A 26,886-nucleotide genomic window follows, 5' to 3' on the forward strand; every position below is an offset into this window, starting at 1 on the left:
AAAATTTACTATAAAGTAGTATAACTTAGTAAAAAATAGTAAAGTTTAGTATAACTTAGTATAATTTAGTAAAAAGTAGTATAATTTAGTAAAGAGTAGTATAATTTAGTAAAAAGTAGTAAAGTTTAGTATAACTTAGTATAATCTAGTAAAAAGTAGTAAAGTTTAGTATAACTTAGTATAATTTAGTAAAAAGTAGTAAAGTTTAGTATAATATAGTATAGTTTAGTAAAAAGTAGTAAAGTTTAGTATAACTTAGTATAATCTAGTAAAAAGTAGTAAAGTTTAGTATAACTTAGTATAGTTTAGTAAAAAGTAGTAAAGCTTAGTATAACTTAGTATAGTTTAGTAAAAAGTAGTAAAGTTTAGTATAACTTAGTATAATTTAGTAAAGTTTAGTATATATACTTTATAATATTAAACTAAGTTATACTATATATTACTAAGTTATACTACTTTATACTAAACTTTACTACTTTTTACTAAGTTATACTACTTTATACTAAACTTTACTACTTTTTACTAAGTTATACTACTTTATACTAAACTTTACTACTTTTTACTAAGTTATACTAAGCTATACTAAACTTTACTACTTTTTACTAAGTTTTACTAAGCTATACTAAACTTTACTACTTTTTACTAAGTTTTACTAAGCTATACTAAACTTTACTACTTTTTACTAAGTTTTACTAAGCTATACTAAACTTTACTACTTTTTACTAAGTTATACTACTTTTTACTAAGTTTTACTACTTTTTACTAAGTTATACTACTTTTTACTAAGTTATACTACTTTATACTAAGTTATACTACTTTTTACTAAGTTATACTACTTTATACTAAGTTTTACTACTTTATACTATACTTTACTACTTTTTACTATTTTATACTAAACTTTACTATTTTATACTACTTTATACTAAGTTATACTACTTTATACTAAACTTTATAACTTTATTTTTTTTAATTAAAAAGTTATTTTATATTTTATTTTATTATTTTATTTAAAGCTATACTTTATCTACTAAACTAATAAATAAAAATAAAAATATAAATATAATAAATATTTTAAAAAAAATAAGCTTATCTTTAACTTATAAAGTAGTATATAGCTATTTTAAAAAGCTTTAGTATAGAACTATACTACTAAGCTAAACTACTAAGATATACTACTAAGATATACTACTAAACTATACTACTAAACTAAACTACTAAGCTAAACTACTAAACTAAACTACTAAGCTAAACTACTAAACTATTCTATTAAAGCTATATTATAAAGATTTACTATAAAGATTTACTATTAAAGATTTACTACAAAGATTTACTATAAATATATTAGTTACTACTAAGAATCGAACTTACGCTCTTTAGTTATACTAATATATAGTTTAGAAGAAAATTACTACTAGACTATATAAGTCTATAGTTTTATTTAAGTATAATAGAATCTAATAAAATATATACTAACTACGTATTACTTATATTATATCTACTAGTAGTATTTATACTACTACTTTCTAAGTATTATCTTAACTACTATTATATAAAAGAAAGATTAAAGTTATAAAAAGTTTACTATTTAATAACTATAAGAATATTTACTTTATATCTATATAAATATATAGCTTAATAGCTAAAACTTTAATAAATTTAAAAGAAAACAAGTTATTAAGCTATAGAGTTTTAAGATATAAAAAATAGATAGTTTAGAAATAGAAAGACTTAAAGTTTAGTAGTTAAGAATTATAATAATAAAGTAGTAGTATAGTTATATAAATTAATAGTTAATAAGTTAAATACTAAAGATATTATATATATAAATAGTTAAAAGGTTAAAAAGTTAAATAGCTAAGTAGTTAAAAAGTAAAAATACTAATTATTAATAGATTAATATATTAAAATAAGTTATATTATTAGATAGACTATAAGCTAAGTAGTTAACTAGTTAAGAAATTATAAATTAAGGTAGTAAGAAAAATTAATAGTTAGATAGCTATATAGTTAACTTAATTTAATATTCTAAAGTTAAGTATTAAAATAATTAAAAGAAAAGTAAAAATAATAAGTTATAGTATAATATAGTTAGAGATAAAAAGAAATCTAGTTAACTAGTATAAAAGTTATATAGCGAACTAAACTATTATAAGTAGCTAGTAGTATAGTAAGTAAATAAAGTATATAGCTTATAGAAAAGCTAGCTTAAAGAATACTTAGCTAGTAATAGAGTTAAATAGTTAGTAGTATAGTTAATTAGTAGTATAGTTAGATAGTAAGATAAATTAATATTAGAATAGTTATATAGTAGATAGTATATAAAAATAAGTAGCTAATAAAATAGCTACTTAATAAAAGAGTTAGATAGTAGAGTATATAAATAGTAATAAAATAATATAACTTAAAATTATAATATTTTATAAACTTTAGAAGAAATAAATAACTTAATAGCTTAAGAATATAAATAGATAGTAACTTTATAGTTTAAGAATATTAAGAACTAAAAACTAAAAAATAAAAACTAAAAACTAAAGTCTAAAAGATAACTAAGAATCTAAAATAAAAAGAAAACTAAAAATCTAAGACTAAAAGAAAACTAAAAATCTAAGACAAAAAGAAAACTAAAAACCTAAGACTAAAAGAAAACTAAAAATCTAAGATAAAAAGAAAACTAAAAACCTAAGACTAAAAGAAAACTAATTATCTCTAGAGTTAAGTGTAGAGATCTAATAGAACTTAGAAGTTAAATTCTAAGCTCTAATAGCTAGAAACTAAGTTTAAACTATAGTTTCTAAGCTATTACTAGAGTCTTTTATAGCTAAAGACTCTAAAAACTCTAAAGCTTCTAAAGAAGACCTTTCTAGCTCTAGAGCAATATCTCTAGTAGAAGCTATTAAACTAATAGTATCTATCTCTTCTTTAGAAAAGTAAGATTTATTATATATATTAAGTCTATCTAAGTAATAGATCTCTTTGCTAAAAAAGTAAGCTTTAAGATTAAGAAATTTATCTTTATCTTTAAGCTTATCTTTAATAGCGTTAATATCTTTAGACTTAAGTATAAACTTAGATATAAAGCTTTTAATAAAATCTATATAAAAGTTAGTTTAAAGTTTTAATATAAAGTAAATAAAAAGTAAAATAAGAATAAAAAAGATAATAAAATATACTTACTAAAGTCTTTAAATACAATACTAATCTTAGTAATATAAGTATTTAGATACTCTATAGTAGACAAAAGAGAAGTATTCTTTTTACACTCTTTAATAAGAAAGAGATACTCTAAGTCTATACTATTCTCTCTAAGTAGTTCTATTAAAAGTTAGTAAAAAGATTTTAAATAAAATAATAAAGATAATAGAGTATATACTTACTAAGAGTAGAAGAGTACCTAGTACTATTATAGTACTTAAGTCTAGCTAAGTAATAGACAATACGTAAAGTATTTAGATAGTCTATAATAAAAGAACTAGACTCTAAGTCTATCTTCTTATAGTTATTAATTATAGCTTTAATAGTAGAGTCTAACTTAGTAGACTTTACTATAGAGCTATTATTAACAAAGCTAGTAAGAAAATAAACTTTAGAAAAGCTAGGCATTTTCTATAAATACTAATAAAAGTAAATAGAAAGTAGATATAGTTATAAACTATAGTAAAGATAGATAGTAAAGTAGATAGTAAAGTAGATAGTAAAGTAGATAGTAGAGTAGATAGTAGTAGATAGTAGAAGTATTATCTACTTTAATCTAGAGGTAGAGAGCGTACTCTTATATATCTCTTTCTTTGTCTTTTCTCTATATACGCTTACGTATAAACTACGCTATTTTAGACTCTAACACTAGTATATTTAGAATCTAAAACGCTTATTTTATAAGCGTTAATATTAATACTTCTAACACTAGTACGTTTAGAATCTAAAACGCTTATTTTATAAGTATTAATATCTAAAATAATTCTAAAACTAGTCTAATACTAGTCTAATACTAGTATGTTTAGAATCTAAAATACTAGTTTTACTAGTGTTAGAGTCTAAAATAGCGTAGTTTATACGTAGATAGGCATAGAGAAAGAAAAGAGAAAGAGATATATAAGAGTATACTCTCTACCTCTAGATTAAAGCAGACAATACTTCTACTATCTACTACTATCTACTACTTACTACTATCTACTTCTATCTACTACTATCTACTACTATCTACTACTATTTATCTTTTTACTACTATTTATTTTATATATTATTCTTTTTTAAAAGATTTTATATAAGTAAAAGTAAATACTTAGATATTTAAGTCTTAGTACTTTATCTACTATCTTTTCTTTTATATTTAGCTATTACTAGCTAGATTTCTATTTTAGTATTAGCTATTATCTAGCTTAGTAAGCCGGTCTTACTACTAGATTACTATACTACTTTTTAGTTAGTACTATCTCTACTAGTTATTATAGCTAGTACTAGTTACTTTTTTAGTTTTAGTATTAGCTTTTATCTAGCTTAATAAGCTAGTTTTATTATTAGATAGTTATACTACGTTTTAGTATTATCTACGTTATTAGTTATACTAATTACTATATCTATTTATCTACTAGTATTTTATATCTTCTAAAATATCTACTTCTAGATCTAGAAAAGTAGATATTTTATCTAGTAGTTTTACGTTACCTACTTTAGAAGATAGTTTTTATTTATTTAAAGATAATCTATTTACTAGAGAATTACTACCTTTAAACTCTACTAATAGTAATAAAAATAGAATTAAAATAGACTATACTAATTATACTTATAGTACTTTATCTAGTTAGCCTATTAATACTACTAATTTAAAATTACATTATAAGTATAAACATAGAAATTTAATACATACTACTAGTAATATAGATAATATAGAAGAAAGTAGTTCTAGTTTAGATATAAATAGTAGTTTTAGTACTACTAGCTCTTCTAGTAATTCTAATCTATTTAATAGTACTATACGTAAAAGACCTAGTTTTATACTATTTAATAAAGAAGAATATAGAAGTTTTCTTTTAAAGTTTATTATTAATAATAATCTACCTTTTAGAATAGTAGAAAGTAATAGTTTTAATAATCTTTTAAAGTTTCTTAAAGACAATATACCTACTATAAGTAGACGTAGTATTAAAGAAGATTTAGATAAGCTATATAATAAAGAATTTAATAAAATTAAAAAGAAGTTAGCTAGTAATACAAGCTTCTTTTCTCTTACTTTAGACAAGTAGAGCTCTAGTAATAGTATAGACTTTTTAGGTATAACTATTAGCTTTTATAATAATTCTTTTAACTTAGAAAGCTTTTTAATAGCTTTTGAAAATCTAGAAGACTATAAGAGCTATATAGGTATAATACTATATAATTTACTAGATAAAGTATTAAAAGATTTAAATATAAATAAAAGAATTCTATCTATTACTAGAGATAATGCTAGTTCTATTACTAGTTTAGTATAAGAACTAAAAGAAAATTATAATACTAAATATAAAATAGAAATTATAGATAATAGATGCGTAGTATATATTTTAAACTTAATTACTAATAGCTTTTTAACTTATTTATGTTTTATACTTAGTAATACTATAGCTTATAATACTAAAGTTAAAAATCTAATTAAAGATAATAGAGACTATAGTTTATTATATAAAGAATATACAGATCTACCTAATCTAGTACGTAGTATTATTAATACTATTAAATATAATATTTACTTTAAGAATAACTTTAAAAAACTAGTAAGACAATATAAAAAAATAGATTATAGTACTTTAGTAGGCCTAGAAAGACTAGTTAAAGATAATATTACTAGGTAGCTATCTATATATAATATGCTAGATAGATTTATCTATTTTAAAGAAGAAATAAATACTTTATTAACTAAGGCTAAAGAAGAGCCTAATAATAGAAGAAAAAACTTTAAAATAGATAGATTTAATATTATAGAAGTAGAGTAGAATTATTTAATATATATAAGAAATACTCTAGAGATATTTAGAAAACCTACTATTAAATTTTAAGCAACTAGTTATTCTACTAGCTATTTAGTAATACTATATATAACTAGACTTCTTACTAAACTAGAAGATATTACTAGAAATAATACTACTAATATTAACTATAATATATTTATAGAAGTAGCTATTAAAGAAGCTATAAATAAATTACTAGAGTATTATTCTATTAAAGATACTAGAGTAATTAATACTAAAGTAAAAGATTTATATATAATAACTGCACTAAATCTGTAATTTAAGCTTAATATCTTTAAAACTCTTAGTTATAGCGAAGATATAATAGAACTAATAAAAGACTTATTATATAGTATATACTTTAAATATAGAAATAATTATATCTTTAATACTAATAATAATAATAATAATAATAATAATAATAGTATAGATATAGATATAGAAGCTTCTAATCTAGATATAGATTATAGTAGCGATAACGAGTTTTATAAAGATAATAGTATAACTATACCTAAAGAAGAGCTAGAGATCTATCTAGAAGAAGAAGTAATTTCGCAAAATATAAGTATAATAGATTACTATAACGCTAATAAATAAAAGTTTTCTATCTTATATAATATAGCTAGAGACTATTTAGCTATTTCTTCTTCTTCTAGTGCTAGCGAAAGCGAATTTAGTAAAGCTAGTAGTGTAGTAACTAAAGCTAGAAATAGATTATTACCTAATACTATTAAATAATTACTTTGTTTAAAATTATAGAATAGTATAAGTCTAGAAGAACTAGAGATTAACGATAATATAGATCTAGATCTAGAATCTAATTATAGTAGTAGTTCTAGTAATAGTACTATTATAGACTAAGATATAGCTTATATAGTTTTCTATTTTCTTTCTTTTTTCTTTTTTTTCTTTTAGGTAGTATTAGATAGATAAAGCTTTATATAGATTAGTTAATACTATTAGATTTTCTTATAGACTTTTATTTATTTATTCTTTTTTATCTAACTATACTAACTAGACTAATAGATAGTAATAAAACTAATTTAGTATATATAATATAGCTATTTCTTATATAAAGCTTAATACTTTACTTAATTACTATTTTACTTTATTAGTAGTTTACTATACTACTAGTTACTTATATTACTACTTAACTAAAATATTTACTTACTATAATACTAAGTAGCTAAATACTATTAATTATTACTTATATACTATTTTTGTTTTATTATTTTAATCTAACTATATTAACTTAATTTTTAAGTACTAACTATTACTTTATATATATATCTAAATATTATTATCTTATATCTAGTAAATCTTTTTAATATATAAGTTTCTTATTACTTATTAGTATTTATATCTATTACTATAAATACTTATAAATACGTTATACTTTTATATATTTAATAAACTTTTTATAATTTAATAAGTTTACTTATTTAATAGTATCTATACTTACTTTTTTCTTTTCTTTTAATACCTTTAGTATTTAGCTTAGTAGAGTCTACTATTAACGTATACTTATACGTTATTTTTATACTAGCTAGTAACTTTATAGAACTTAGCTATATCTTTTTACTCTAAACTTTAGATAATATTTAAATATATTATCTCTTTTATTAACTTTCTTTTTAAGTATACTCTATATACTCTTACTATTAAAAACTTTATTACTACTATATAATTTACTATATCTATTTTTAAACTATTTAGTTTCTTTATAAGTTTAAACTAAGACTATTATCTACTTTTTTTTATACTTTAGTTACTAAATACTTCTAGTACTATTTATATTTTATATATATCTAGACTTTAGTTACTTACTATATACTATATACTCTCTTTCTTATTTAATTTATACTTTAATAGTAAATTAAAATTTAATAGTTTAATATTCTTTAGTTTAAGAAAAGCTTATATAAAGTATACTAGTCTAAACTAAAACTTTTAATCTAAACTATACTTTAAGCTAAACTTACTTTCTACTATTTATATATACTTAATAATATAACTCTACTAGTAAAGCTATATATATAATTATATTTATTTTAATATTTCTAAGCTTTATTAAAAGTTTATTTTTAGATTAATATTTATATCTTTTTATACTATATATAGATTATAATCTAACTATTTATTAATTATATATTTTAGTTTTAGCTAATTACTATATAGTACTTATACTCTTTTCTAGAGCTATATATATATTAAACTACTAAGCTATAAGATATATAACTATTTACTAGTACTAAAATACTCTATTTAAAGTTTTAAACTACTACTTTTATAACTAATATAATAATATACTATATAATTACTATCTTTATTAATATACTAAGTAATAGAATAAACTATTAACTTTTTACTAAAAGTAATAATATATTACTTAGTCTAGTTATTTAAATATAAAGCTTTAAAAAGATTTTAATATTATTTTTTTATTATTATTACTTTATAGAACTATATAAGCTATATACTATAGATAAAATATATAAATAATATATCTATTATATATATATACTTATAAAACTTAAAGTATTAGAAATACTATTATATATAGTAGCTATACTTAAATATATACTATAAAGTAAAAAAGATAAAAATCTCTAAGTCTTTTGTTACTAATTAGTAATTTAGTAATTACTAAGTATTACTAAATTAGTAATTACTAGTTAGTAATTACTAACTATTAGTAAGAAGTTAGTGTTAGTAATTACTAACTTTTTTTTACTTAGTATTACTAATTTAGTAATACTTAGTAATTACTAAATTACTAACTTCTCTATTTACTAAACCTAACGCTAAGTAGAAAGTTATTTCTACTTCTTTAAGAAGAGTACACTAGCTATATTAACTTTTATAACTTATATAAGATATAAAAAGCTTACTTTCTCTTTTTTATATTTTACTTACTAAACCTAATAGCTAGTATAGTATCTTCTTCTACTTACTAAAGAAGTAGTAGACTAGCTATATTAACTTAGATACCTTATAAGAGATATACTAGGCTAGTTTAGTAGTTAGCTCTTTACTTTTAACTTACGTAGCTTTAATAACTATATAATTAAGCTTCTTATTATTAGTTATATATAAGTTATAGATAAAAAGCTATTATTAGTAGCTCTAGAGTAATAGAATTTTTTATTTAGACATAGAAAGAAAAGCGTACGCATTATACTTAACTACACTAATAGAAATAACTTTTTAGCTCTTCTACTAGAGTATTTTAATATTACTTTAAACTTAATACGTCTCTTACTCTTTAAGCGTATACTTAATAGCATTTACACTTTTAAATAATTAAATAGCTATAGTATAAGTATTCTATAAATTAGTCTATAGAGTTATAGTTATAGCTTAGATATAGCTAGATATTAGCTAGCTTTTATAAGTACTTTATAAAAGCTTTTAGAACTTATATTAAGCTTTCTTTAGTAGGTTAACCTTATATCTTTTACGCGTTACATTTCTTAGTTAGCTCTAGTAATAGATTAAAAACTATAATATTAAATTAATATAATTAACTACTACTTTACTATATATAAAGATAACTAAGGTATTAGAGTAAAATGTTAGAGTAAAGAGTATAGTATATTATAAGTTAAGATACTTCTTTTATATAGGTATAAATAGTTATATTATTTATTAGAACGCGCTTTATATAATAAAGGTAACTTTTTAGACTTCTAGATTACTAATTAAGATAAGTAATAAGTAATATTCTACTATTTACTTATTTATTATAGTTATATTATAGATACTATAATATATACTCTTAAAGGTAATATAATAAATTATTATAGTATTACTAAATACGCTATTTATTTCTATCTTTACTAGAGTATCTTATAATTAAAATTAACCTTTATTACTCTAACCTACGCACTTACTAACTAATATTATCTACTAACTATTTTTAGTACGCTTACTAACTACACTAAGCCTTCTTAGTTACTAGTTATTCTCTATTATCTTATACGCTAGTCTCTTCTTACTATTATACGCCTTTATTTTACTATACTATTACTTATAACCTAAACTACTATAGAAGTTCTACTATATTATAAAGTAAAAAAATATAACTAGTAATCTTAGACACTAAGAGTATATATATAATAAGCTAAAACACCTAATAAAGAGAATTAAGTTAACTACTTAGTAGTAGATTAGCTTATTTAATTAGATTCTAGCCTTTCTTATAATAAATAAAACTATAGTTAAGAAACCTAAGCGTAACTTTAGAAATATTATAGATATAAGTCTAGACTAGCTCTTACTAGAGGTAATTAATAAAGTAACTTATAGCTATAATTATAGTATAGTCTATAAGAATATAATATATAGCTTAGTAAGCAAAAAACGCTACTAACTTACCTACGCTAGTTTAAGTCTTTATAAGATTAAAAGTAATTAATAAAAAGACTATAAGAGTAGTAGATAGCTTTTAGTCTATATTATCTCTTAGCGTAACTACTATAAGAAGCGTAATTATTTTATTTACTACTAGAATACGCTTTAGCGTAACTAGCCTATTAATTTTAATAAAAAGATAAGAAACTTTAACTACTTACGCAAATAGCTAGAAGATATTCTACTAGATTATATTATCTTAAGTGTAGATATAGAAGAAGATAGAGAAAATAAGAAGCTAAGTAATAATATTAATAGGTATCTAAATAATTATATTAATTAAGTAATAAGAGACTATAGACCTAGTAAGACTATTACCTAGATTAAGAATATTATAGATAGAAGCTACTAATACTATTACGCTTACTAAAGTAAAGAGAATAATTATACTATAGGTAATAATTAAGCTATAGTTAACTATTTAGTAAATAGTAACTACTAAGGTCTAAGTAATAGTTATTACGTATTCTAATATAGCTATAAGACTTAGGTTAATAGTAGTAGTAATTAGCGTATAGCCTATAAGCATTAATATTATAAAATATACTACTATACTTAGTAAGTAATACGTATATAAATATATTATGTCTATAAGTTTAACTATAATAAGAATAAAAAGAGTTATAGAGTCTTAAATAAATATAGGTAAAGCTTTTAGAAATACTTTAATAATATAAACCTAACTTTAGATTAGCTTATTTATTACCTCTATATTATCTATATCTATTTTTCTAACTTTTTATCTTCTAGCTTAACTCTAATATATATAGAATAGTAGAACTCTAGCTTTATTAAGAATATAGTAGTATATTATAGATAAAATAGAATATAGAATAAAATTAGAAACGCTTTCTATTATCTATTAGAGAAGCTTAAGTTATATAAAGTATAATAGAAACTAGAAGTAGTAATAAAGTTGCGCTTATCTTAGTAGTTACTAGAAATATTATTAATAGAGATAAAGGTATTATAACTATAAAAAATCTAAAACTTAATAAAGCAGCGTATATATATCTTAGAGGTAATTAAGCCTATAATCTTATAGTAAAGAGTTACTTAATTAGTTACACTTACTATTCTAGAAAAGAAGTTCTAAGTTTACTATTTATAATATTACTTTTATAAAGCGCACTCTTAAGCTTCTTCTTATAGTTTCTATACTAGACGTATTACTAGTAGTATATCTAAGTAGCTCTAATAGCGCGCTCTAGTAGCTAAATAAATGTACTTAGTATAATAGTTCTAGTTAAGTTAATTATAAAAGCCTAAGATATATATATTAATATAAGTTCTCTATCTAATAACCTACTTATCTTATAATAATAAACTTATACTAATCTACTTAAGGTTTATAGAACTAGTATAAAGTATTATAGTTATTAGTATATACTTAGATATAGTAGTATTTAAAGTTTCTCTTACTCTTCTAGATTAGAGTTAAGTTATATATAAGCACTTAGTTATATAATAGCTAGTTACTTAGCGTTATTAAAGTAAAGAGGCTTAATAAAATAAGTAACGTTAGGTTAAAAGTAAGTAGTAGCTACTAGCTTATATTTAAGAGTAAGTAGAGTAGTATCTACTTCTAAATTAAAAGTACTTAGAGACTTATAGTAAGTTAAATAGTAGAAATAGTAGTAGCTTAGTAACTAGATATTATAATAAGTTATAGCTCTATCTAGTAGAAACTATTATTACGCATAGAAGTTTAGTTAAAGTAAGAAGTTATAGAGTATTATAAAGTTATATCTAGATAAGTAAGCTAACTACGCTAATATTTTAGTGTTCTTAGATATATATATTAAAGTCTAGGTAAAGAGTTAAGAACATGCAGGCCTAAAAATATACATTACTAGCTCTAACTCTAATATACTTATAAACGTTAGCTTTACTAGAATACGCAGCACTAGTAGAGATAAAGACACTATAGCTATATCTTTACCTACTTTATAGTAATATATATAGTAATAGCTATCTTTAATATAGTACCTAGTTATAGAGCTATCTAAATGCCTATCTACTTAAGTAGAATATAGCTTTATAATCTAGAAAAGAGCTCTATAAGAGACAGCCTATAGAGGTATAAGAATATAAATAGATATAGTTAATAAGTTCTAGTAAAGAAGGTATTAAGCGCTACTATTAGAGTCTTATATATAATAGTAGTGTCTATAGTAGCTACTCTAGAAAATAGGCTGCTATAAGTATATTACTACTTTTATAAAACAAAGCGTAAGAGAGAATTATATAAATATTTCTATAATTATATATACTAATTAAACTAAATATACATAGTAACTATAGTGCTATTATTTGCTAGAGATAGTTAAAGCTCTACTAATACTAGACCTACTTTAAGTGTTAGTAGTAGTAGAGTATTCTAGCTTACGTAGCTACTTAGTAAACAACATATATATATATAGGGCTTCTAGTTATATTAAAACGCAAAGTTAGAGTCTCTTCTCTAAAGCTTACAAGTGCTAGGTGTATAGTAGAATACTATTAGTATGCAAGTTAAGTTATTAAAGTACCTTTGCTACATCTACAGCACCTACACCTAGAAAACTACAAATAAGTAAAGAATAAAGACCGTAAGAGCTGCACAAATAGAACCCGAGTACAACTGCATCTCTATCTTAATAGTCCGCCTCTAATAAGAATAGAGATAGCAGTAGCAATCGTCTATAGTTGCAGAAGCTTTCTGCAGCCGTTGTCACCCTGCGCGAGCAAACAAAGCAGACTAAAAGGCAGCTCCGAACGCCTAAGATTAACTCTAAATACAAGAAAAAATAGACTCTAACGCGCTACATAAAGAGCGCAGAGCGTGTGTAGCTCTAGTAGCGGTAGACGTCTCACTCCGCCCAAGGCAAGGCAGACGCCACCTCTAGAACTGCAGGCGCGGTTAAAGCTTCCGGTGGGGTTAAAGGTAGTATTGTCAGAGCGGGGCTATTCGCCAGGCGCAAGGTGATGAACATTGTGCAGCGAGACAAGAAATACTTCGACAGTCTGACATTTGCGTCGACTGTAAAAATAAACACCGCCTGCTTCATCGCTATTAAGCGTGTAAAAGAATGATGAGTTATATCCTCCGTGTGCTTGCAATGTTAGCTACGTCTGCCCTCTCCCTAGCGTGTGCTTACATGAGAAGTCAGGATGCCGTTCAAAAATGCCTGGTACGGCGCTACCGTGTGAACGTCGTTCCCGATCACTATGGTGAGGTGATCTGGCGTGTACTGGAAATTTGCGAGGCGAGCAAAAAGATCCCGTCCGTGAGCCTCGGATCCAGTGACCGAGAGGCAGGTGGTCAATCTTCCGTTCGACGCGGCCATGGTAGCGAGCCGGTTTGCGAGAATCTTTGCGTACGTCCCAGCATCAGTTCCTGTCTCCGCTCGTACTACTACCACCATTCCGTCATGAGGCTCCATGGCGGCCAAGGTACTGTTCTGGATGTTATGCGTGGAACCTGCCCAGATCGGATCTGGTAGCACCTTCTCCTCGTAGAACGGTCGGAGCGGTGGGAGTGGGGACGACCTTGACATCACGATTGATGTGATGGAGTGTGCTCGATGAGCTGTTTCGAATCAACTAGATACGATGAAAGACCTGCCCGCTTTAGTATAGCTCCTTAAGACGTCTTTGAAGTAGACAGAACCGCAGACGTAAAGGCAGACAAAACTCACCCGCTAGTATTTAGACGTAACCGTCGAAATGAAAAACGAATTGTGGACGTGATGGTTACAGAATAACTGTTCCAGAGTGACCCAGGTCGGTATCAGGTAATAACAGGTGCCGCGCTCAAAGATCATGCATCTCTGAAGAGAGTGACAGCTCGAAATATGAGGTTATCGACAGTTCTTTGGATCGTGAGTGAACGTTACATGTCTTCATTCCTACCTCTTATAAGAGTGAAGGTTGCGGTCACATAGCGACAAGTCTGGGCGGGGTGTTGATGGGGCGAGTCCGAGAGACAAACAATACCAGATGAAGCCAAACGGATCTCCTGCCACACAGTCACGGCACCTACTTCCAATCTCTTTGCCTTCATCAATTACTATGGCGGACCAAATGACTCCACCCTGCTTAGAAAATCTTCTGGCAAGATAGCCTCCCCTTTGGTGACAGTTGGTGGCAGCAGGCCCTTGCGCGAACGATGAAATTGAAGGAAAGAGGGGCTCGCGTCACGTTCGCAAGTTCTGTGGGAGGTAAGGCGGAATCCTTGTAGCACGTGTCGCTGGAAGACATGTGCCCGTGCAAACACCGTCTTCTAGCGTACCATTGGGCCTTTCCTTAGGACTGTCTATTGTGGAAACGTGGTGTCATATGTGACACTACCGATTTCATGCTTGCGGATGCGCCATCGAGTACACGTGCGTTCGATATCTTTTGGGGATGCAGCAAAATACGTCCCGGGCAATCTTCATCACAGAGAAGACGCGTACATCTCTGACCATGCATCCAATAGCGTAATGTTCAAGATCAGTGACTCAAACTAAGAGATGCATTTTATGTTGGAAGAAGCATTCTCGCTACAAGAAAAGGTATTCCGCGAAAAGTCCCGAAGAATACCGAAGAAAACTGAAACGTACCGAAAGGTCGCTGCCAGATTTGGAGACACCAAACTGGCACTATTACGTCTGGGGCTACCTTTCACGACATAATTGCGTCCATATGCTTGCTTACTCGAGGAGCCGAACCCCAACTGTGAACGCGTAGCTTGATCTCGGATGTCTGGGCAGTCGCAGCCATAGCGCATTGATGAACCTCTACGCCATGTGTGTTAGCAGATTGCATGGGCGATGAGGCCTGCGGCCTAGACAGGCGCGAAAGAAGCTTCTTTCGATGACAGCGTAGCAGCCCGAGTGGAAATGCTATAGACTTCGCTCGAGATAGCAGTATTGAGCCCGACGCCAACCGGCGGAGACGCTCATTCATCTAAGTACCAGGACGACGCTGGAGTTTCAGCTTGCAGTCGGTACAGGGATTGTACAGCGCTGGAGTGCATGAAAAGCGACGTGGTGGACATGCGATCAGTGAGGCGTTGGGCAAGCACAGGGTGGTGGACGTTGCCATGGCGTAGGCGACGGTGGGGCGGGTGTTGGTGTTGGCGTGATGTGGGGTACCGTGGGACGGCAGGACTGGCCAATCGGCGGCATCCGAGTCGCGCCTGCCATCTCGAGTACGCAGACGCGTTGGCCTGCCCTCCATGTCCACGACGCCCGACCATGTATCGCCCGCGGTTCATTGCCGGTCGAGATGTATCAAATGACTAAGTCGCCGTTGACAATGTAAGACCAAAAGGTCGCTCAGCTCTCACAGGCATCTCAGCGTCTGCAGTGAGTCACATCACCTGACCATCATGCGAGAGCCGGTACAGGTACGCGCACAGCGGTGGCGGTACTGCGAAGAACGCAAAGCTGACTGACGGCGCAGTACATAGCTATGGATTGAATGCCGGCACCTCGCTTTCTCTCTAGCCACGACGCTCGAGAGTACGATGCGGAGGCCGGCAAAGAGAATGCCTCGCCCAGACGACCGTCACGAAAGAAGTACGCGAGATGCCGCGCACCCCCATCGAGCAGCGCAACGAGAATGCGGGACTGTGCCAAGCGTGCGACAGGCGGAATCCAGCGAAGCTTTTCTCGTACCATCATTGCCAGCGTCGCTTGCGCCACGCGCACCCGAGTTGATGCGACCCCCGCTGGAGTCCCCGGTTCTCCGCTGTTCTTGTAGCGACCTCAAGACTTGTTTCCCTCACGACGCACCCATTTACCCCAACATCCTCACATTCACTAGCAATAGGAGGGACGAAGAAAGCAGCACAGAGTAAAGATTGGAAAAACCCATGTCATTTGTTACATACATTGCCTGGAACTCCATTACCACCCGCGCCTCACCAGCACCCGCCCGTCTATCCCAGTGAGCGCATTTCTCTTGTAATGCCCGCCCATTCCAAATCATCAAGGTCGCTCCCGTCTGCAAACACTCCATGGCCGCTCTCGTCTCTAGATTCGTCACGGTTGCCCTCGTCTCCAGATACCTCTGATTTGTCGTGGATGCCCTCGTCTCCAGAGTGCTCTGATTCACATCTCTCTTCCTCCTCCACGACGGAAAGGGTGTTCGGGCCTTGACAGGTCGACGTACGAGATTAGCATGGGTCTTGTACGCACTTCGTAGAGTCAGGACTTACCATCGGTTGTTCTCTTGGACAGGCCGCCAATCTGCAGGAGGGCGTCCCTGTGTGTGGCCAGCTTTGCCAACAACTGGGCGCAGCGACGCTCCGCGTCTTGCTGTGCGTTTTGCGCCGCGATCCTCTCACGCTTCTCGTCCACCACAGCAGCATCGCTTCTGCTAGCCCTGTCGCTCCATCGCTCGCACTCCTTCTTCCAGTGACCGATCTCGGCATTGGCTTCCTTGGCGGCAATCTTCCAGTACTTCGTTGCGGCGTTGGTGTAGTCCAGCGCGCGGTTCATGACATCAATGACGCCTGGTTCAACCCCAGATATGTTCGAACGCGTTGCTTTTTGGACACTGTCGGAGGTCCTCATGCGCTTGGGGGGAGGGGTCTGCGGCGACGCAGATCGTGGAGCGGGTCGCTTCGTTGAAGGCATGCTAACGAAGGAAGGCGTTCTGAATATTTTGCAATCTGATGGGACCCGAGAGAGTACAGTACAGATGGTTGAGGAGTGGACTGAAAGACCGGGGACGAGCACAACTGTAACAAACGCCTTGAGGTAGGCGAGGCTCTATCTCTTGCGTCTCGTCAGGGCGCCCTTCTTGTAGCATGTATCGGACACCCACTACAATCGCCCATCGTTTTGAAACCTACTGGGGCGCAATATCTCAGAGTTGACGAGCACGTCCTGTGCTGCGACCACATTTTCCACCATCACCCCAATATCCGCGCGACTCGTCGCATGTCTCTGGTCTGATACCGACGCCTCAGCCCCAAATTACTCTGCACATGCAGCCGGACTGGCTATACATCACGTTTGGAGAGGTAACACCATGGGCTGCCGTCGCTGTCGTCATGTCTCGGTTCGCTATAGGCCACGCCCTCAGTCTCAGAAACATGTCTGAGATAGCGCTGAATGGCTCGATTGGAAGAAGACGAAGGATCAAGATCCACGAAACAGCTTGCATGATACCCACTCGTTGACATGATGCTTCTCATGTAGCGGTGACCTGGTGGCGTTCATGGGCGTACCTATGCCGATTATCAGCGGACCTTGTACTACTGTCCATGCCACATCCCGTGGTGGAGACAACTTTCTCAGTGGGTCGATTTTACGGTTGGGACGAGCGTCGGTGGGTGCGAGATGCGGGAGAGTCCCGTCGCTTCCTCACTTTGGTCACGGCTCAGACGCGCTTTCCGTCTGCGTCAAACGTCGCCTCTCCAATACACTTCGCCCTCTACCTTCACTCCCCAATAATGCACTCGGGCAGAATGATCATGGGTCTTTTCTCTGTACTGCCAACACACTAATGAACACGGCGTAATCCGCAAGCTTACTCCACACGTCTCAGTCCGCTCCCGTCTTTGGCTTCGAAACATCTAGACACAAGACACAGTTCACGACGTAGTCGCCAGGCTGCATGCTTGTCACATTGGCACTTTAGCTGCAGTCCCGGCAGACCAAAAGAAGCTTTACCAGAACGCTAGCTCGCCATACCATTCCGACATTTTCATCACGTTCCCATTACGCGAGCGGCATTGTCGCTTTACCATGTTCACTCGCAAGTACTGCGCACGGACGTGGCCATTTGGCTCACTTTGCACGACCCATCACTTGGAACATATGCCATTCATACCCATCACGCAATTTCCAGCCGCCTGGTCTCTGAGTCCCAGTCCCCACTGTTGCTTCTGCTCACCGCGTCATTAACAAGCTCCACCGCTGTTTCTGCGAGCGCGCGACGTATCACTTCACGGCCCGCCGTGTGTAAATGGGCTCAGAATGCTGTGTAACGTTTCCTTTCAAGCCGCACAGACTCTTGCATGGGTTCGGTCGACCCTAGAACTTGCCGACTGGCTGTCTTCCCGGGTACCCGAGAGCCGGCTCAAGGTTTGGGCGAGTAACACTCGCCATGATCTCTGCTTTCCAGCCACTCCAACCCGTGCCCCGACTGCCGCACCCCCACTTCCGTGCCTGAATAGCAGACACCCAGCCACCACCCCAGGAACCGGCGCCTTGCATATCGAACAAACGACAACTTCAAGCCCAGCGCCCTTGTCAACATAGTAGTGACACCTACATCCTGATGCAGGTGGAGGTGGCGCAAGTCGGATCCGGAAGAGACGGCAACGCTGCTTCCATCACAGTCACTCCCCACAATGTATGAGCGCCAGCGCCCACGGCGCCCACGTCTATCACCGTTAACGTTCACGTGGCTATGCATGGTAGCTGCATGTCACCCGCAGATGGCAGGCCCCAGGCGAATCTTCGGCACGACATGGCTGAACGCGTTGTTAGTCAAAGACAAAGTCACTGCGCAGCTGATTATGGTAGCGGAAACCCGTCACACAGACCAACCAATCCATTGGAAAGGGCAACGAGGCTATACCCAGTAAGATTGCGGCGGAGAAACGCAATGGATTTGACAACTCCTAGACGTCGAGGAATCACACGCAAGCATCGTCATAGTAGACCGTTGTCTTTTGCTTGCCTGGCCGTGCGGAACGTCAGTATTGACGTCCAATATCTTTTCCGTCGGCACATCCGCAGTTGCAAACGCCGGTGCCGGACGCTGTCCGCGTGGTATCGGGCGCTCGCGCAATGGTCATCTCGAAGAGACGGCACTCCTTGTCTAGACTATGCTTGGAGAGTCAATTGTATTGTTCCAATATCATGGCCTCTGCAACGGCGTGGGCTTATGCTGTCTCGCAAGCTCCTGGCATCTTCACGACGAGCTTATATTCGGACTCAGGTAATGAACGAATATCACTCCATACGCAGATACCTTCTTTACCATTGTCCAAACGTCCCGTCCATCTTCAATCATCATCCAACCAGCCACTGTTTTCATACCCTTCGACCAGGCACCGAACATGTACCGAGCCAACGAACTCAAGCGCTCGTCTTACGAATACCCTTCCACCACTCAACACACGTTGCCCCGCGAGGATCTTTTGGATCGTGGTCAGCAACTGGCGCAAGACCCTGTGGAGAGGCTCGTCCTTTGCACCGACAATGGTACGTCTTCCGCAACCTTTGGCACTTTCATCCCATCTAATAGCGCTTCAGGCTCGGTATCGACGGCTCCACCCGCACGAATTCTCAATCGCAGGCCCATAGAACTCCCAGACCACGTAGTCATCGCATGTTCCCGGCGCCTCCACTCTTCCGCGCGCGCATTTCACAACGATCCAAGCGACAAACAAGAGAAGATCAATCGATACCTCGATGAGCTGGACGCGGCGGTAACCGGAATCGACCAAGAGCTAAGGGGCTTTTACAAGGTGCGGCCTGGCGGGCAGGTAGCTCCATGGCGTCTGTCGCATAATGGCGGATCGAGCTTGAGGTGGGGTTTCCGGACCGAGGAGACGCAGCCCCTCGAAAACCTCACGGCCGTTTCTGGTGGGCTTCAGTTGCTCCTCCGCAACGGAACCGAATACTGGGAGCCTGGCTTTGGGGGCATCATCGAGGCTGGCCACACCGTCCGCCCAATGGGCCCCTTCGGATCGTCGGAACCCGTTGATACTAGCCACCGAGACACCAGTCCGAGGCTCATTCCACCGGTCGCTAATCGCCCGTGGGGGGACAACATCACCGACCGCCCCAGCTCGGAACCAAAGCGTTCAGCTAGTGCTTCCTGTGGACCGCCATATGGTGAGCTGCCCAAGCATTGGGTGGAGAAGCTCAGCCAATCAGCTGGGTCGCATTTCCGCGCTGATGGAGACGACATGTACCGTTGGGACTCTTTTGGCGAGAGGTCACACGCGCACGAGGGATTGGCCCACCCTCAGGAGGATGACTTCGAGCTTGCCCAGTTGAGTATCAACCCATGCAAGCTTAGCCAGAAACGCCACGAAGAAGGTGAGCTTGAACAAATGTACCGCCGGGAACATCTTCTGACTGGCATAGCTGCTGCCACCGTTGCCCTTCCACCAAGTCCCTCTGACCGCTCCGACGACGTTGGGTATGAGGCAGATGATGAGCCCCTAGCTGGTTTACCTTTTGACGAGGTGTCTTTCTCAGACCCGGTTGTACCTGGGTTAGATATGGATTGGGTCTTCCCGATAGAATCCTCCACACGGATCTTTGAAGATCCAGTGAAGCACGATCAAGGCCAATTCGTCGCCCATGTCTACGATGATGCTTCTATAAGCCCCTTCACCTCTGCACCCAGTCTGAGGTACGTGGAGAGGCCCATTGTTGAGGCGTCGACTTTCTCGAACTTGTACCCTTGCAAGAAGGTCGATGCTTCATCCAACACCATCGCCTCAGACTTCCCCGACAAGATCCAACCGACACACGATGTAGTCGGCCCTCAGCCTACCTGGCCTCAGATTCCGACACGCCAAGAGGCCAGCAACGACCTCGTCGTAGACATGTGCGAAGGTGCGGAGCAGGCGCGCGAGGGAGCCAACTGTCGGCCGAAGGATGTCTTCTCTGTCATCCCCTTTGGCAAGTCCATCGGCAATCGTTTTGTCAACTCTGTTGTCGCGCGTCTTTATCACCGCCCTCGGGATCGTTCTTTTCGATCAAGAAGAGATGATAGTGCCAACATCAGCGGTTGCTGAGGATTATGGCTTTTTGAGGACTTGGTGAGTGTATTCAGCACGTCATGGGTTCGGTGTTTGGGTGGTCTCTGGCATATTCACGGGGATGGTGTTCATTGCGAATCAAAGTCACTTCTTATTCAGGGCATATACATTGTTATTATGTAATGTACAAGTTGGCGCGCGATATGGTTCATTTCCTAGCTTGGGTCATCACCTTAGGGTCTTACGTTTCTTACTCTCAGCGCACCCTCAATGTAAGGTACATTGCCCTCGCTTTTGAGCTTGAACTTTGCGTGTTATTCTACGATTCCCCGCTTCAATATGTCGTATTCACGCAGTCGACGCTGCATTTACCTTACGAGTTTCCGCTTCCCGCTTCCCGCTTCCTGCACACAGTAACGACCGTTTATGGTCGAACAATCAGCACACCGTGGTGATGTCAATCTCGGCGGGCGGGAGGCGAGGGTCCTAATGCGATAGCTTTAGTCAACTCCACGTCAGAACTACTCCTGCATTGTTGAGTCTTGTTCGTTAGCTACAACGTCACGTCGCGAGACTGCCTTCACTACGGGCGTGCGCCCTCCGTGGTGCGCAGGTTCGACGATTAGCCAGTAGCCTGCCGTCACTCCTAACTCAGCACGTGCTGCTAAGAACACTTATCTTGCCAATTTTCCCCATGTGCAGATGATGCATCATCATCAACTCGCTCGCGCAATCGAATCAGGGCGTGTGCGTCGTCTTCTCGGTCGATACAGGGTTTGCAGACGTATGGGTGATTAAACCAACAGCGCAATCATCGTCGGCGCGCGGAGACAGCGGACCGCTTTCGGAGGCCGGTCTTGCCACGACGGGCGCGTGGTTGTGGTGGTGCTGGGCTTGTTGGCGGGCGTCGTCGCGGGTCGCGTTGTCGCTCTCCACGTCTTCGATTCGTAATGAGACGCACGCACATGCTGGGTCTGTATCGGGATGTCGCTGGCACGTTTACTTCACGGTGCGCGTCGTGAATTGAGAAACAGTCAAAGCCAAGCACCGTCACGGCCAGCGTCGAAAATGAGGTGGTGCTGGAGGCGACGTCATTGGGGGCATAATGAGCCGTCGACAGAAGGACAGTCGCGTGTACGGTGATGTCAAAAGTAGGATCAGAATGGATCGGGAGACCGACCAGTGTAAAAGGGCGAGGCGCCATGGCTGCCAAAAGCTCGGTCCTGACTAGCTCACTTTGCCCGCGCGCTTGTGCACATGTGGCGCCCGCCAAAAGTAGCTTCCGCTAGCGCTGCCCACTCCACACATCTGCAGCGCTCCCCTGTCAGTGTGGGCGCGCTCGAGTTCAAGGTTCTTGTATCCCACCAGACATCGCTGCCAGCCCTGGAATAAACACGTGCATACTATATACTTATTTATATAACTACTAGAAAGTTTATATAGTAGTTATAAACTACTAAAATAATATAGTAGTAATAGAAATACTATAATATACTTTATAGTATTTATTCTTTAATAACTATAATATAATAACTATTTTTTTAAGTATTAATAGAACTTATAGTAGTTTATTATAGCTACTATTTAGTAAATAGTATCTTTCTACTAAAAACTAGCTATAAATACTATATTTTTATTATTTTATACTTTAGAACTTTTATAATATATTTTAGCTAAAGTATTATATTACTAATATATTACTTTTTAAATAGCTAAAAATAGTAGTAGTATTATCTTTAGCTTTACTATATATATAAAGTTATAAATAAGAATAGTATAAGTATTCTAAAGCTTAGTACTAGTAAGTTTTATAATAAAGTAGTATTACTATCTTATTATAATAAGTAAGAAACTAATATTACGTCTACTAAAAAGCTTATATATTTTACTAATAAGCTTTTAGAAAGTAAAGCTAAAAAAAATAATAATAAAAAGTCTTATACTAGTTATATATATAATAAAAGTAATAAAGATAATAGAAATAATAAAAATAAAAATAATAAAACTAAAAATAATAGAAATATTAATAGGCTTAGCGTATAGCTTTATACTAGTAAAGTAGTACTATAAAGTACTTATAATAGTTTTTAGTATAGCTAAAATAAAGTAGTTTATAGTAGCTTTTATAATAGCTTTTAGAATAATAACTTTAAAAAAACTTATAAAGTAACATAATTAAAAAAAAAGTAATTAATATAGTAATAATAATAGAGCTTAATTAAGCTTTAGTAAGTAAAGTAATATAACTAGTAATAAGATTAGCTTTAGATAAGTATACTTACTAACGCTAGAAGAACTTATAAAAGAGTAGTAATATAGTTAAAAGCTTATTTAGTTAGTATAGCTTTAGTATTAAATTTAAGCTACTATTTATATTTTTAATAAGTTTTTAAATCTCTAATTTACTATAAGCTATAGAATAAAAATAAAAATAAAAATAAGAATAAAGATTTTATAAGCTAAGATTTTAGTATTTTATTACTTTATAATTTATAGCTTAGTTAGTTATAAGCTATTAAAAATATATAATTATATTATAATTCTCTCTACTATAGTATAAGTAGATATTAGTATTTATAAAATAGTTACTTTACTACTCTAAATTTTAGAAGCTTTAACTACTATACTAAAAGTAGTAGCGCTAAAAACTTAAGTCTTAGCTTACTTAATACTTATACCTCTAAATATAAAATTTTAACTTTTTTTAAAATATATTTTTTTATATACTAGTAATAGACTTTACTCTTTTTAAACTAGCTTACTATAGAATTATTAGTTTACTAATAAAACTAAATATAGATTTAACTTATACTTCTAAGTTATACTTAGTAGCTAAAGTATTTCTAATATTAGTTTATAAAATAAGCTTAAGAGCTAGAACTTTAAAAAAGTTATCTTTAATAAAAGTAATAGTAGTAGTAATCTTAATATTATTAAAGTAGTTATAATTACTATAAATAGTAGAAATTTATTATTATTACTTAAAAGTAATAGTAAAAGCTTTTTTATATATTTAATAATAGTATTTTTAAAAGTTTATAATATAGAAATAAGTATTTTTTTACTATAAAAAAAAAGTTTAAATACTAAGTACTTTATAAAAGTTATAAATAGTAAGTTACTATACTTATTAGTACTATTTTTTTATACTAAATTATACTTACTTTAGTAGTAAGTATAGTAGCTAGTATTATAATTATAACTTTTTTAAAAATTTAAAGTAATTATAGTATTAGTAGCTAAGTTAAAAAAGGCTAGTAGATTTTTTTTAAAATTAGCTACTACTTAATATAGGCCTACTAATAAGTAAAGTAGCTAATAAGATAGCTAAAAATTAGGCTTTAATATTAATGTAAGAAAAGGCTAGTTAAGAGCTATTTCTTATTAGTCTGAAACATGAGATCTATTCTTTCTCGGCTTAGGCTTCACTGCAACAAACGCGCGAACCCCTCGACGCAAATTGATCAATTCCTTCTTCGCTTTGCCTCGCAGAGATATCTCCTTGACCATCTGTAAATTGGCTTCTGATGCGACCAGCTTCGCAGTCGTCTGATCCAATCGGCTGATCAATTGCTTACAACATCTTGCCCACCTTTTCGTTGATACTTGTAGTTCTGTGTTTGATGCGTCTTTCTTCTCCGTCATGTTGGACTACCAAAGGTATGGGCAACTATCAACCTTCACTACCTGGGCGGCCTAATCTCGGAGCCGCTGTCGACTTTCTGACATCTCCTGCAACCTTGCGATCGAGCACAAGTCCACGTTACACGTGGTGCCTTCCACAGACGGCCTCTTCAGTGCTCTAGCCTACCGGCGCGGCAACAACTTTGTCCACCGCGACTTGAGGTGACTTCCCCTGCAGCGCATACATTCGGTGGGCCTCCACCACGAACTTCTCGTTTCCGTGACGACTTCGCCAATCAACCACGACGCCGATGCGAGCGAACAGCAGCCTAGCTGGCACCAGGAGATCGACGCCCTCACCCTGGTCATCGACAGCTACGCTATCAACGGCGTCACCTTACGCCAGCATCGATCGAGCCTGACTTCCTGGGAGCGACCGCAGCGCCGGCACTCACTTGGCCACCGTCAAGCTTCCCACAACGCTCGAAGCTGGCAAAGACACAAACGATGAGATCGGCGACAGAGTGCACAAAAGCGCAGCAATGGTTGGTATACGGCATGTCGTATTTTTGGCCACGACAGATCGCTGACACTTGCGCAGATACTGCTTACCTCCTCCTTCGCGAAAAACGACCCCGTGACGAATGCACACGCGCAGACCACCGATATGGCGATCCATACCGACCAGTCCGCAGAACACGACATACACATACACAGGGATTATTTGCCAACGGGTCATGCAACTGACCAATTGCTCTTCGTTCATTGATGAGCAACTTGGCTGGGACAGGGAAGAAGAGCTGGCTTGCTCTCTATTTTTCCTGTTGAAGGCCTGACCCGCGCCTTGCCCGCCGACCACGCGTCCGAAGTCGATGATATTCTGCGCGTGTCCTCCAACTCATGGGTGTCTATTCCGCCTCCAACGTCCGTCCTTGTTCACCATACTTTCTCCGGCATATACTGGGTATCAGGAACCGCGAGGTGATAGCGGGACCTCCCGTGGCAGGGCGCGCTTTCAAGAACATGAGGGCAGGATGCGTTTACGGGCTGGCAACAACCGCGTACCTTTCAAGCTTGTTGTACCCGCGGGTGTGTGGGCGACCTAAGTCGCAAGGTTTCCGCTGCCAAGATTGGACGTTCAGCGGGCAGCAACGCAGGCGGGGCGTTTCTCGTGCATCAAGCTTGAGTTTCGCGTCCGTTGCAATCGTCCAGAGTCTAGCTAACACTCTTCACAGCATCGCCCTTCACCTCGAACATTCAGACCTGAGCGCCTTCCCCGTCCATCTCCGCGTCCTCGCCACACTCAGTTACCCTGCCCTGATCATGCAAACTTCTTCACCGACTTCAACCTTCATGCGCCGACGAACATGATCACGCTATGGTGTATCGTGCGATACCACTCGTACAACGTGGAGCATACACCACAAAACGATGGAATCGCAGTACAATTTGGTCAAGCATATGCGAAAAGCCCCTCGTTCCTTGATGAGCAGCCAGGCTGCGGCAAGGGAAGTGGAGCTGGTGAGGTAGAGCGTGTCTTTGCGACTAGCACTACTCATCGCTTGCAGTGCGGACACCTTGCCAGTTGGTCGGCACCACGACGCTGGAAATGAAGGCTGAGGACTCTGCGTTCCGCTCACGCTTCACATACGGCACATAGAAAGACCAAAAGCAACATGGAAGCATGGAGGACGAAAGTTGACGGATTAAAAGCTTCGGTACATGAGCTAGGCGTTGTTGTCGAGGGAGAGGTCTTGCAGGTTGTCGAGCCCCCTAAGAAAACCAACACCAGTCATATCGCGAGAGCCGACAGCAATACCAACTGTTGCGGTAGCGAAACAGCGATCTGCGACGTGGAAGAGAGAGATCAGGCGGATCAGATTATCAAAGCCGCAGCAAGCCACTCGTGAGTCTGACAATTGCGACAGTACCTTATACCTTACCCTACACCTACTCGCAGACTGCATGCATGCCCATTGAAGGTTTCATCATACGTACTAGGGCTCTGGCGACCTGTTTGCTTACCGCGACGCGCACTTCCTGGACGCCTGCCATGTCACTTGCGATGAAGGAGTCTACCGCGCATACCACGTTCGAGGCCGCCATCATGAAATACGTCTACCCTCGCAATGCTCCTCGGGATACAATAATCTCTTCCGTAGT

At 35.4% G+C, this 26,886-nt stretch overlaps 2 protein-coding genes across 2 annotated transcripts; one reads left to right on the top strand and one right to left on the bottom strand.

Annotated features, from left to right (window-relative positions):
• Positions 1-16,302: 16,302 nt before the first annotated feature.
• On the bottom strand, positions 16,303-17,002 carry J4E78_010986 (uncharacterized protein; the record flags this gene model as incomplete). The annotated part of the gene is made up of 2 exons (XM_049371560.1): positions 16,303-16,517; positions 16,582-17,002. The coding sequence occupies 2 exons, from the start codon at positions 17,000-17,002 to the stop codon at positions 16,303-16,305; spliced, it is 636 nt and encodes a 211-aa protein (XP_049216721.1).
• Positions 17,003-19,440: 2,438 nt separating this feature from the next.
• J4E78_010987 (uncharacterized protein) lies at positions 19,441-21,135 on the top strand (the record flags this gene model as incomplete). The annotated part of the gene is made up of 2 exons (XM_049371561.1): positions 19,441-19,585; positions 19,637-21,135. 2 exons carry the CDS (start codon positions 19,441-19,443, stop codon positions 21,133-21,135), a joined length of 1,644 nt encoding a protein of 547 aa, XP_049216722.1.
• Positions 21,136-26,886: the final 5,751 nt, after the last annotated feature.

Source organism: Alternaria triticimaculans, assembly GCF_023758025.1.
Source record: "Alternaria triticimaculans strain BMP 0046 chromosome Unknown scaffold_47, whole genome shotgun sequence".
Lineage (NCBI taxonomy): Eukaryota > Fungi > Ascomycota > Dothideomycetes > Pleosporales > Pleosporaceae > Alternaria > Alternaria triticimaculans.